The sequence below is a fragment of the Pristis pectinata genome, chromosome 13 (genome assembly GCF_009764475.1).
Source record: "Pristis pectinata isolate sPriPec2 chromosome 13, sPriPec2.1.pri, whole genome shotgun sequence".
Classification (NCBI taxonomy): domain Eukaryota; kingdom Metazoa; phylum Chordata; class Chondrichthyes; order Rhinopristiformes; family Pristidae; genus Pristis; species Pristis pectinata.
The window spans coordinates 34,371,996-34,384,088 of NC_067417.1; the positions used below are offsets into that span (position 1 = coordinate 34,371,996).

General features: G+C 37.7%; 1 protein-coding gene across 3 annotated transcripts in view; it reads left to right on the plus strand.

Annotated features, from left to right (window-relative positions):
- The window catches only part of fto (FTO alpha-ketoglutarate dependent dioxygenase), a 282,289-nt gene extending 277,901 nt beyond the window's left edge, over window positions 1-4,388 (plus strand). For all 3 annotated transcript variants that reach the window (XM_052028261.1, XM_052028263.1, XM_052028262.1), the window contains one exon: window positions 4,265-4,388. In XM_052028261.1, the coding sequence (XP_051884221.1) occupies window positions 4,265-4,284 (20 nt within the window). In that variant the 3' untranslated portion in view covers window positions 4,285-4,388. The remainder of the gene's footprint in view (window positions 1-4,264) is intronic.
- The last annotated feature ends 7,705 nt before the right edge of the window (window positions 4,389-12,093 follow it).

The following is a 12,093-nucleotide window of genomic DNA, read 5'->3' on the forward strand; positions in this document are numbered from 1 at the left end:
TTTAAAAGCATTTCTTAGCCATCACAATAGCATAAACATTAAATAATGTGAAATACTGAATTTAAAAAAAATCAGCTGCTGCTATTTAGGATCTGCTTGACACCATTGACCACAGTCCCAATTCTGAATGAGGGGTAAACTAATATTAATTGTAGCCCATTAGGCTGGGAAAATTTGGCAATTTTCCCCCTCCTGGTCACAATCCAGTGGTGACAGCTGCAGGGAATGTGAAAGGTGCTGAGTTAGATCTAAAGAAAAACATTGAACTTGTTGAAGCCCACTGATCAACTATGGTTACTTTGGTGAGAAACTGGAAATCAACCAGCATCCCTCTAAAGATAATTTAAATTTAGAATGGGAGCTGCACATTATGTTATGTGGTACCAGGCAATGCAGACTGGAAGATTGCATATTCTTCCTCCACTATATTCTTAACTCGTGGTCACAGCTAGAAAATCAGTGGGTGTCTGATAGTTGGCTTAAATCTCCTTGATGAGAAGGGACCGTGCAGGGGGAAATCAGCTGAAGTCCCTGACCAATACCATTGTCTTCTGCATGTTTGTCACTATTATCTTAATGGCAGAATTAAGCATGCTTGCCTTGGGTCTCCTCACTCACATTCAAGATGTCCTGATTGAATAAGTTTTTGAATCTCATTATCTAGACTCTTACTGGAAAAATAATCGTGTGAGGAAGATACTTATAGTACCTACAGATTAGTATCTCAGCAAATATAATTACCTTCAGAAATGGAGGATAGGTCAGCAACTCCCAATGTTCTATGTGTTTTTCTTCACAGTGTATTTCTTTGCAACAAACACGGGAATCCTGGATTTTAATATTTTTAATTTACAATCTGACCCCATTTAGGTATTTATAAATAATTAATCAAAAGATTAAGTAAAGTTAGCAATCAAGATGCTTGTCCAACAGATGCAGATGTGTTTTCAGAGAGCAAGTTGAGCTTATATTGCAGTAACTCTGATCTTAGAGTGATATTAAACCAATCCTTGAATTGTCCATTTCCATTTCAATATGAACTTGGGAATGACTATTCTGTGATTTTGTAACCGGTAAAAAGTGCGAAGGGTGATACTTGAAAAAAGAAAGGTTTGTAAGTAGCACAGGATCTTCCAGATTCTTCTTCATCTCTTATCCATCCACCAAAGTGATAGACCTTTCCACTGACAGTTAGGGTGCAGAGCTTGTGAGTTGGCCTCAGCAAGAACCTAAATCATGCACAGTCCACTGGGCAGATCAAAGGGTAATGCATGATCACCTCTCTGTGCACTCATGGATCTCGGATGTTGTAGAATGGCACCATTCACCTTGACCAGGTGACTTGACTACAGATGCTGTTTAGGACCTTGCAGGTAGTCTCTTTCTCTCAATCTTCACAGCAAGCTGCTCAATCATCCTAATGTCTATGCTGACTCAGTGTCAACATCTGCAGATCTCATTGCAGTGGTAGTGCTGGCTAACTGAGTTGTCATGAGGAAGCTCCTGCAGCACTATGATTACATACACCAATGTGCACTGTAAATAATATTGTGCTTCACTTCCACTCAGCTTTTAATGTCTTTTCATGCTCTTCCACCCAATGAACTTAGATATTATAATATTGGCCAAAGGATTAGCAAAACTAAAATGTTTACATAATTTGTCATAATATGTTCTGCCTGAAGTGGTGCAGTAGTGATCTTTGACCTCCAGACATCCTTAGTAGACTCGGTTATGATGTAGCACTTACTAAATGTGCTGGTGGCAGCTTGCAGCAGATCATCAATAAATGTATCGGCTTTTTTTTATTATATTGACAGGCTGTCCAGTTTGAACGTGTTGGATTCTTCATACTGTGTCCAATTGCTTTCCCAATCACTCTCGGACATGCAGTAAATGGTGGTAGCAGGGGGATGGGGGAACAGTATAGAATGATTGCTATAGAGTAACAATTGTCTGGCCAGTTAACTATTGATGTTTAAAGCACCTTCTCGTACCACAAATGCATTATTCACAGAGGAAGATTCCTATATTGAGTTGATACCATCAACATACATAAGTATCTTTGAAGAGGGCTTCTATAATCATTTGTGTATTAAGACTTAATTTCCTAAGCATTGCTCTGTACATTACAGCTATTCTCAGGACTAGAATTAACATACTATAATTTATCTGCGTTGGACCATGCATTTTTCTGAATTATATCATCCCAATTAATGACAATTTCTGTCATGCACAGTTATAACATATCTGATTTTGGTTATATTTTGACAATATTATTAGCAATTTTACGATGATATTTCTCAACATCACACTTAGTAAATGTTGGAATCAATGGATCATCATACAGCTCCTTCCAAACTAACCTTGAACGGAGTAGCTTTGTTGGGCAATATGCTATTGGACTGGCAGTCAACCACACTCATCATCAATTTAAATGGATATTTAATTGTTTTACAACTTGGCATGAATCAACTGCTTTTCTGACCCAACAGGCAGTGGGTCCATGGAAAAGACTGAAGCACTTCTATTACTTTAGTTTTGGTAGCTATTAATTGTGTCAAAATGCTATCTTTATTGCTGATTTAAAAAAACATAATGGAGATTAGAACCCGTTTTGACTACTGGAAGCTCAGGGTTACCTTTGTGGATTGCAAAGTAGTCACCCAAGCTGTGTTTGCTTTTCTCATCATGGAGCAGACCATATCATGAGCACTGAATGCAACATATAATTGGGAAGAAATACAATTCCAGTACTTTATCACTTTAATCTTCCATTCCACTCCCAACCCGACCTCTATTTTTGACCTTCAACACTTCCAATGAAGCTCACCATATGAACAACAGCTCATCATCTGACCAGGCACATTAAGACTCCCACACACAATATTATTAAATTCAACAGTTTTAGATAATAAGCTTGTACCTCACAAATGAGCATTCAGTTTTCTTCCCTCGCCTCATTTGATATTTAAGCTATGATTCGCCCCTTTCTTTGCATCTCCCCAGATACTCCTTCAAGCATTCTTTAGCCTTTACCAACTTCGTTCAGCTGCTACCATCACCATTGGTGTTATTCATTCTCTTCCATTTTTTTACCCTATCACAGATTTCTCCTTTTGTTTTCTGTCCCTTCCCACCTTTTCTAACATTTAAAACTTCACCTCTAAATTTGCCAAGATCTGATGAATGGTTAATAACTCCATTTCTCCTTCCCAAGAGGCTGCCTGACCGGCTGAGTATTTCTAGCATTTTCAGTTTTTATTTCCAAATCCTTCATCAGGTTTTAGAATTGGCCAAGCTTGGTGAATGGTATAGTCTGTGTCAAAGCTTTTTCTGGCTTTTTTATGGGTGAGCCTGCACAAGTTGTAGGTGCCTGGAACATGCTGCCAAGGGTGGTGGTGGAAGCAGACATGATTGTGTGTTTGAGAGGCATTTACACAAACAGATGAATATGAAGGGAATGGAGGGACGTGGATCATGAGCAACCAGATAGGATTAGTTTCATTTGGCATCATGGTCTGCACTGACTTTGTGGGCCGAAGGGCCTGTTCCTGTGCTGTACTGTCCTATGCTCTATGTTCTAAATGATGGTGTTACACAGTTCAAGACCCTGCCACCATGCAGCGCTCCACAATTTAGGATTGGGCCAGATGTCAAATGAATAACAATTGCTCCCAGTACAGAGAGCTGTTTGGAGTACAGAGTCCAAAGTCATAACTCAAGCCCTGAATTAGGCCTTGTGTTTATTTTATCTGCCACTTCATGAGCAGAGGTCATCCCTATTGCAGTTTCAAAAGAATTGAATTGTTAGAACAAGATTTGATGTGGGATTCTTGCTCAAACTGTAATTCCGGAGGTTTTCGTAATTTGTCTGAGTAAAATTGTTGTGCTAGTCACTTTTGTACATTGCCAAGAGGCACATTTAATAAATTCTAAATGAATCCTTTGGGAATGGGTCATGCGTCTTTTCAAAAGGGAATAGAAGGAAAATAGTCTATAAAGCACCATGACACACTTTTTTTACTTTAAGTTGCTATATTAATGTAAATTGTTGTTTGGTCACTGGACATTGCATTTCCAGTGATCTGGTGAAAAGCAATTTGAAGTGTGCAACTTGGGACAGGCCTGGAAAATATAAGGCTGTGCTTCTCTGCTTCCTTGCAGCCACTTAAGGTCATTTTTCAACTATATGCTTCTAGTATGGATCTGGTGTGAATTACTATGAATTTTTTGTAATTATATGTCTTTGTATTTGTTACAGATGAAGGCGATAAGAACTGAAATTTCCTTCTAACTCCTCAGCTGAGAAAACTGGAAAAACCGGACTTCTGCTTTCTGATTCAGCTCATCATTGTCACTGTAATAAAAGATTGATTTTAAAAAAAGTTGACCTGTCAATTTGATTATTGGTTAAGAACAGCATTTCAAAAATAGGAATTTGATGAACAGTATTTCATCATGAGCCAACGGATACATCTACAATAAGATATATAGATTCTTGAATTTATTTAAAGAAATGCAGTCAAGTACTTGTTATTACTTTTGGGGGCCAGGAGGCATTTTTTGGATACTCGATAGGGTCTACAAAGCTTTTGACAGGAAGCCATACAGCAGGTTGATCAAAAAAGTAGAAGCCTATGAAAAAAAGATCAGATAAACTAATGATTTTCCTTTGGAACAATGAAGGTTGCGAAACAATTGAGGTGAATAAAATTATGAGGTGCCTAAATAGAAAGAACCTGCCTTCCCTAGCAGAGGGAACATAGGCTTAAAGTAATTGGTGGAAGGATTAGAAGTGAAAAGAGGAAAAGTTATTTCACTCAGAAGATGGTAGAGGTCTGGAACTCACTCTATGGCAAATTGGTTAAAGCAAAAACCTTCATCACAGTTAAACAGTATTTGAGCATGTACTTGACCTGTAGGGCTATGGACATATTGCTGGAAGGTGAATAGCTGGGGTAGCTGTGAAGTTGGGTAGCTGTTTTTTGACCAGTACAGATACAATGGACTGAAAGTCTCCCTTCTGAGTTGCTATGAATCTAGGTAACGTGTGGATTGCCACATGGTTTAATTAATCTGTTAAGACTAACATGTTAGCTGGAGTAATTGTACATTTCAAAGAATGGGATTGAAATCACTGAGCAGCATGCTGTTGTAACAAAGAGGGGCACAGAACACTAATTTTTCTGATGGCAAGGTACATTTTAGATCCCAGGTGCACTTTCCAGAAACAAGGACCTAGAAATTATACATAGAATGAAAATGTGCATTAAAATGGCACTGGATGACCATCTGGGCTAGTTTTACTGGGGCATCACATGTGCACTGCATGCCAATTAACATCATTGCTGAGTATTCAGAATTAATTGTGCATGGACATGTCACACAGAACTAGGCACATGCTTCATTGTTCTTTGATGCACAACACATGGAGGCCCCAAATATTTCACGGTTATTTTAAGTTTCATTTTGATCACTTAACATGTAATGGGCATCAGCTACATGATTGAATTTCTAAGCCATGATGTAGTTTAGAAAAAGTGCTGCCTAACCTCTGGGTAGGAAGAAGTCGAGAAGATGCAGTTTCCAGAAGAATTTTTTTTAAACAAAATAAACTTTATTCATAATAAAAGAAACTATATACAATAATAAAACAGTTCAACCTTTACATTCGTGTACAGTTCCATTCTTAGTGTTACTTTTTATATATAAAAACCACAGCACCGATGCCACTCGTGTGGCTCCCTGGGGTGATACCCCAATCCCTTATTTACAATATTTGAGGGGCTTCCTCGCCTGACCCCACCCCTCCCTCCCCTGTGGCAGAAGAACCCTAGACTGCCGTCCTTCCCCAAGAAATGCATCATCTCTAGTGAAAACGCAGCCTCTGATTAGCAGTGTAAGAAGTAGTTATTTTCTATCAATGAGCAAAATCCTGACTCTTCATTGTAAACCAACTTTACACCTAAGATCAGAACATATGAAGTTAAGGGGACAAATAGTAGAATGATAGCAAGTTTGCTATGAAACAGAAAACAAAGAGTAGTGGTTAAAGATAGTTACTCCCATTTTCAAATTGTAGAAAGTGCTTTTTTTTCCCCCATGAGTCCTTGTTAGACCACTGGCTCACTATTGACATAACAATATGAACTCTGAAATCAGAAGTGCAATTTAAAAGTTTTTTGAATAACACCAAAGTGGAGGGTGTCACAATCGAGTAGGGAGTTGGGGGTGGCAATGACAAAATATAGGAAGACATGAACTTTAATGAACTTCAAAATACATTGATGTAACCTAATCTTGCCAGGAGGCTACATACATACTGGAAAATAAGTGTCCAATTGGTATGGAGCAACATAAGTTTCTGAGAGTACAGGTAGGTGGACACCAGCAGTGGTAGTTTATAGAGCAATTAATAAAGCAAAAAAAATGTACTAGGTTTTTTCTGAAGGGAAGAAGGATGGGGGTTCAGTTGTGGAGTTGTAAAGAAGAGAAATTGTGGAGAACTTAGATTAGACTATACACTGAATACTATGAATAGTTCTGTTCTCCACATGGACCACTCTCATTTATGAGAATGATATCTAGTGTGTATAAAATTATACCTATGAGGAAAGGCTGAATGTGCTGTGGAACTTTTTTTTCCCAAGAAGAGAAGCAAGACTGTAATGGAAGTCTTAAAATTTATGAGGAGGTTAGGAAAAGATATTTCCACAAGTAGGTAAGACCAGAATTAGCGGCCCTAAAAGTTCAGATAAGGAATTCAGGAGAAACTTCTTTTCTCAGAGGTCGGTTAGAATGTGAGAACTTGGGGGAGTCATTGAGGTAAAAATGGAACTGAGTAGAAAATGGATAAGCACGTGAGGGTGAAAGGAATAGAAGGAAATTTCAAAGGGATTAGATGATAGGGGAGAGAGGAGACTCTTGTAGAGACTAACATGATCATGGATTTATTAGGCTATTTCTGTGCTGTACCTGCTTTATTATATTTCATGTTTGCACCATCCCTACCTCGTAGAAAATATAGTAACTTGCAAAGAGTAAAGTTAGAACTGATGAATATTATTATACAAGTTGCAAATCATAGGTTATTTTATACACCCAGTGGGGGTCACACCCACTGAAACTAGGTTGAAGAGCAAGTTAACAATGTTATAGCCCTACTTCCAACCATACACTCAACCAAAATCATGCCATCACCTCTATTAAACCAACATAGCTTTCATCAAAAAGTAATTAGAAATTCAAAAGTTTCCTAAGTCGTGTTAGAACCCTCATAGAACTTGTCTCTTCCAGGATTCTCAATTTAAAAAAATAATGCAGATGTTTTTGCACAGGTTTCACATCAGGGATACAAGTTTTATTACTTCAGAAGTTCTTAATTCTGTGTTTGTTTTCTTTTATGGGTCTATGTATGAAAACTCAGTGACTAAAGTTTAAATAAATTTTCTATTTAGTAAATACCAGTGAAGTAACTCAAGCACTCAACTGGAAGGTGAAATCAGTCAGTTAGCATATGGATGTTCTGGTGCTATTTTCATTTCAGTAGTTGTCTTACTGTTGGACAGAAAAGTCCCGAATCTTTATGTGAAAATAAGGATATTTATGGATTTGGTAATTGCCTAGGTGACACTCTGATCATACCAAAAACTTACAGCCCAATTGAGTCTATGCCTTCTGTCTTTTCTCAGTGTTGAATTTTTATTCTGGGTCTACGCCTTAGTTGATTTCTTTCTGATACCGCACCATATGGATGGGAAAGTTCTAATAGGGGAGGTGGCTTCAACTTCTCACCTTTCATGTTGCTCTTGAAAAGCAGGCAAATGCAAAGGAAAGAAGAGTGGTAGCCCTTAAAGAGCCGATAGGAGTTTTTCACTGTCATTTTAAGAGTTTGCCAAGATTAGGAGAAGCATTCATGCTTCAAACATCTTCCAAGCTGCTGCTTTCCCAGTTTTGCTTCCCACCTCCCCAGCCACCTACCTACGTCTCAATAAGTGCCAGCTGCTGGCTAGTTCCATACAGAAAGTGACTGATTATTTTGTTGTATTAAACCAGCAAACTACACCTGCATGCCTGTTTGGCATCCACAGGTGCTCAGTCCAGTCCTATCATAAATTTAAACACTTGAATGAAGTGCCCTTCAGCCTCCCCTTATGCAAAGAAATCAGCTCCAAAATGGCAAGTGTCTCCTCAGTGCATTGCACAGTTAGTGGTTGTAAAAGACATCCACTGTGAATTAGCTACAGTTCTTTTTGATTCCTAAGCCGCTAAGTGTTTCAGGTCTCATCAAATAAGAATTTGGTTTCTCTAGCATATTTATTCTAGATTCTGTATGTTTCCTCCAATGTATATGCATATATATGAAACATTCATGATTATAATATCCTTTGATGTGCATTATGTGTAAGACTGTCAGAGGCCTGATTAAATGAAAGAAGTGCCTGAAGATTACCAGTTAATCAATACATTTCTGGGGGAAGCTTGCACTATCATAGAATGCTGGAATGACATTTTTATCATATTGTTGGTTAGCACCACCAGAAAATAAGATTAGAAAACGTGAAAAATATCATTTTTAAAATAGAAGGAAAGATAAAGTGAAGCAAGAGAAAAAACAACATGTAGAATTTCTTACAATTTTACATCATCGGAAAACTCCTTAGAGAAAAAGTCTTGCTAAGAAGCAATTGAAAACTGGAATCATCCTTAATTCACTTAAGGCACCAACAAAGTGCCAAGCAAATTCAGACCACCTACGAAAGTCAAGTTGGCCTCTCTATTCCAGTCACTTTTAGGTCTATCCAAATCCTACAACACCTTGGTCATGTAATGATATCAAAGCAAGGTTAACAACATATACCCGTTCCAATAGATTCCTGTTAATGTTTATGCATGTTCCATAAGCAAAATAGCTGTACTAAATATAAACTAACTTCAAATTTTGGAAAAGGTACTAGGAGCTCACGAACTTATTGTTAAATTTAATTTTGTAATAGGATCATAGAAGATTATGGCACGGGAAGAGACCATTCAGCCTATCATGTCTGTGCTATCTGTAAAAGAACCATTCATTTTCCCAGCTCTTCATCTGTAGATGTGTAAGTTATTGTTCTGCAAGTTGCTCACACAAATAAACTTAATGCCTCAACCACACTTTCAGACCATGAATTCCAGACTCTCACCACATTACAGACAGCAAAATAATAGTCATTGCCTTTCTCTAGAAATTCAACAAATAAATACCCATTAGTTATTGTCCTCTATGCTAAGGAGAGGAGATCCTTACACCCTGCTCTATCTCATCCTCTTATGACTTTACATTTCATTTAAATGCCCCTCAGCTTTCTCTTATCCAAAGAAAACAACCCCAACCTAATAAAGCTTTCCTCATAGCTAATATTCTCTGGTCATTACAATGTCATTGTAAATCTCCACTGGACCACCTCAGGTGCAATCAGTTCCTTCCTCATGTAGGCCAGGTTATCTTGCATCTGGCCCATCCCCAGATTCTTCCTCTCCCGGTCCAGCCCGTACTTACTTTATCTGGATGCCTACTAACCCCTGCAACTACTGGGTTTCTGATAAGGCAGAGCAACTGTGAGCGACAAGTAGACCTTAGCAAGCTGTCAATGGCTCTGTAAATGTTTTTTATGTTGGTGATAGAAGTATTTAAAGACTAGGTTTATATAATCTAAAATATACACAAAAATATAAAACAATTAAATACACTTTAAATACTGACAGATAATTAAAAGTCTCAAAATACGTCAAGCGCTTACCTTTAACTGGAGGGTTGGAGACTTGTGGTAAACACCTAATCTATCTGTCCTGCTACTGTCAGGGACCTATAGAGATCACTCCATGTGCCCTCTGTATTTGTACACTTTTAAGTATCCCATTTACTGTGTGTTCCTTTGCTCTGTTTACCCTTTCCAAATATAGTCCCTTACAATCTGGATTAAGTTACTTTTGCCACTTTTCTATCTGCATTGACATCTTTCTGCAGTAAACATTTTTCTACAATATCATCAATTAATAAATAAATATGCATCTTTATGTGTAAAGAATCAATGCTAATGCAATGTTAATTTTCACTAATACTCTCACAATTATTAGCACAGAAGGGAGAAAAGAATAGACAGATGTGTTATTGAGGTAAAGTGAAGGAAGATGGTTGGAGGCTTGGACAGAGCACAACTGTTGGGATGGATCTGAATAGCCTGCTGTAAAATGCTACACACTTACATAGTACAGGTAGGTCAGTTTTTTTCCACGGTAATCTGCTCCATACCCCAGTCAATGTCATCTATCTCTTAAATCACAAAATTTCTTCAGATCAAACTGATCACTGCCTACTTTACAAGAATACCTGGGTACAACAGAGGTAAGCTATGGACGGTGTAACCCAGACCTCACGTTCATCACTGTGTCATATTACACATTGTTTTGGAGTCTGGAGTATTATTATATTTCATATCAGTTTTGAATTCTTGTGCTTTTTCTTCCAGTGGCTTAGAAAGAGATCCTTTATTCAAATCTGGGGCTGGAAGGCAAATTCTTCAGCAGTGTATAAAAAACGGTGGACAGTATTTTATACTGAAACAATCGACATTTGCAATCACAGCACTTGGACTTTTTTTTCTGCAAACATATACCTTTACAGATTTTGGGCAGAAAGGTCCAGCAGGAGCCCTATTTTCAGATTTGTTTTTGTTGATGTTTCACTGTATATAAAATCAGCTGTTTCCCTTTGCTATTTAACGTTGCCTCTGAAAACATCTTATAGACCAAACTGCCAACAAATCCTTGATTGTTAGAAAATTAAAGGTTAATTCAAGATTTAATTCTGAACTTTTTTTTTCCTAAGTATAAAACTTACTAGAATCTGATTGTGAATTGAACAAACGTTGAAAGCTGCAAAAACAATTCTTGCTCCTGTCCTTCATATGTGATTGTGTGTATTTTTTTTTTGCTTTGTTCTTTCCGTTTGTTCATGTGGAATTCAGTGCTAATATATCTGCTGAAGGAAAAGCCCGCTGGATACAAACCCACAAGCGACTACTTTGCTCCTGACCTTGAACTGACAAGCAGTTTGTTGAACTGCGAATATATTCCAAGACCAGGTTGCAATAGATCCCACTTCACCCGAGGCTTTTCCCCATATCATGGCTGCAAACTGAGTTTTACAAATTCTAGTTTTCGACAGATTATTATTATTAACCAAATTGTTATTTTATTGCAGAAGTAAATGTAGAAATATTACTTTCATTATTTAATACCTCAATTTAAAAATGCTAATATTTCTTCTATTAACTATTTACTCTGTGGTTTGGTCAAAAACTGTGCAATAGAGTGATGTAAATATTATTACTGTTATTTTAAAGATTAATGTTCCTTGTGCACTTCAGAAGTTAATTTTTTTACAGAACAGAGCAGTATATTGTGAGCATTTGATGTAATGTCAGCATCGGCATTTATGCCACATTGCACCCTTCACTGTATGTTTTTTTTATAGACTGGTCACATATTCAATTCCTGTAAGATGTTATTTTTTTTGTAACACTCACTTTCAAACTGAGGTTCAAAACTGCTTATGAAATGTTTGAAGTCAGATTCGCCGGCTTCCAACCATACACATTTGCCTCTGCTAAGATCGCACTCTGGTTTTTGTGTATGTTCTTCCTGTTTTGCTGTTTCCTTTCAAATCTCGCCATCGTAATTGGAAGCCTGAAAGATGACATCAGAAGAATGGCAACACTTAGGAAGTAACTTGTGCTTGCATAAGAGCTTCCAACATTACAGCAGCATTGCACAACTGAGCAAACAACAAAGCAGGAGGAACATTCGCAAACATCAGGGAGCGTCTTTATAGCAGAGGCAAATAACCCCCAGGCAGTGAATCTGAAGTTAATCTGTCACTTTAATTCTTTAACCCACTCACACTCTGACCTCTATTTTTACATTCCTACACTGTTCCAACAAAGCCCAAAATAAGTTCCAGGAACAACACCTCCTCTTCTGTCTGGGTGCATTATAGCCCTCGGGACTCAACATCCAATTCAACAATTTCAGATAACCAGCCTTGCCAGT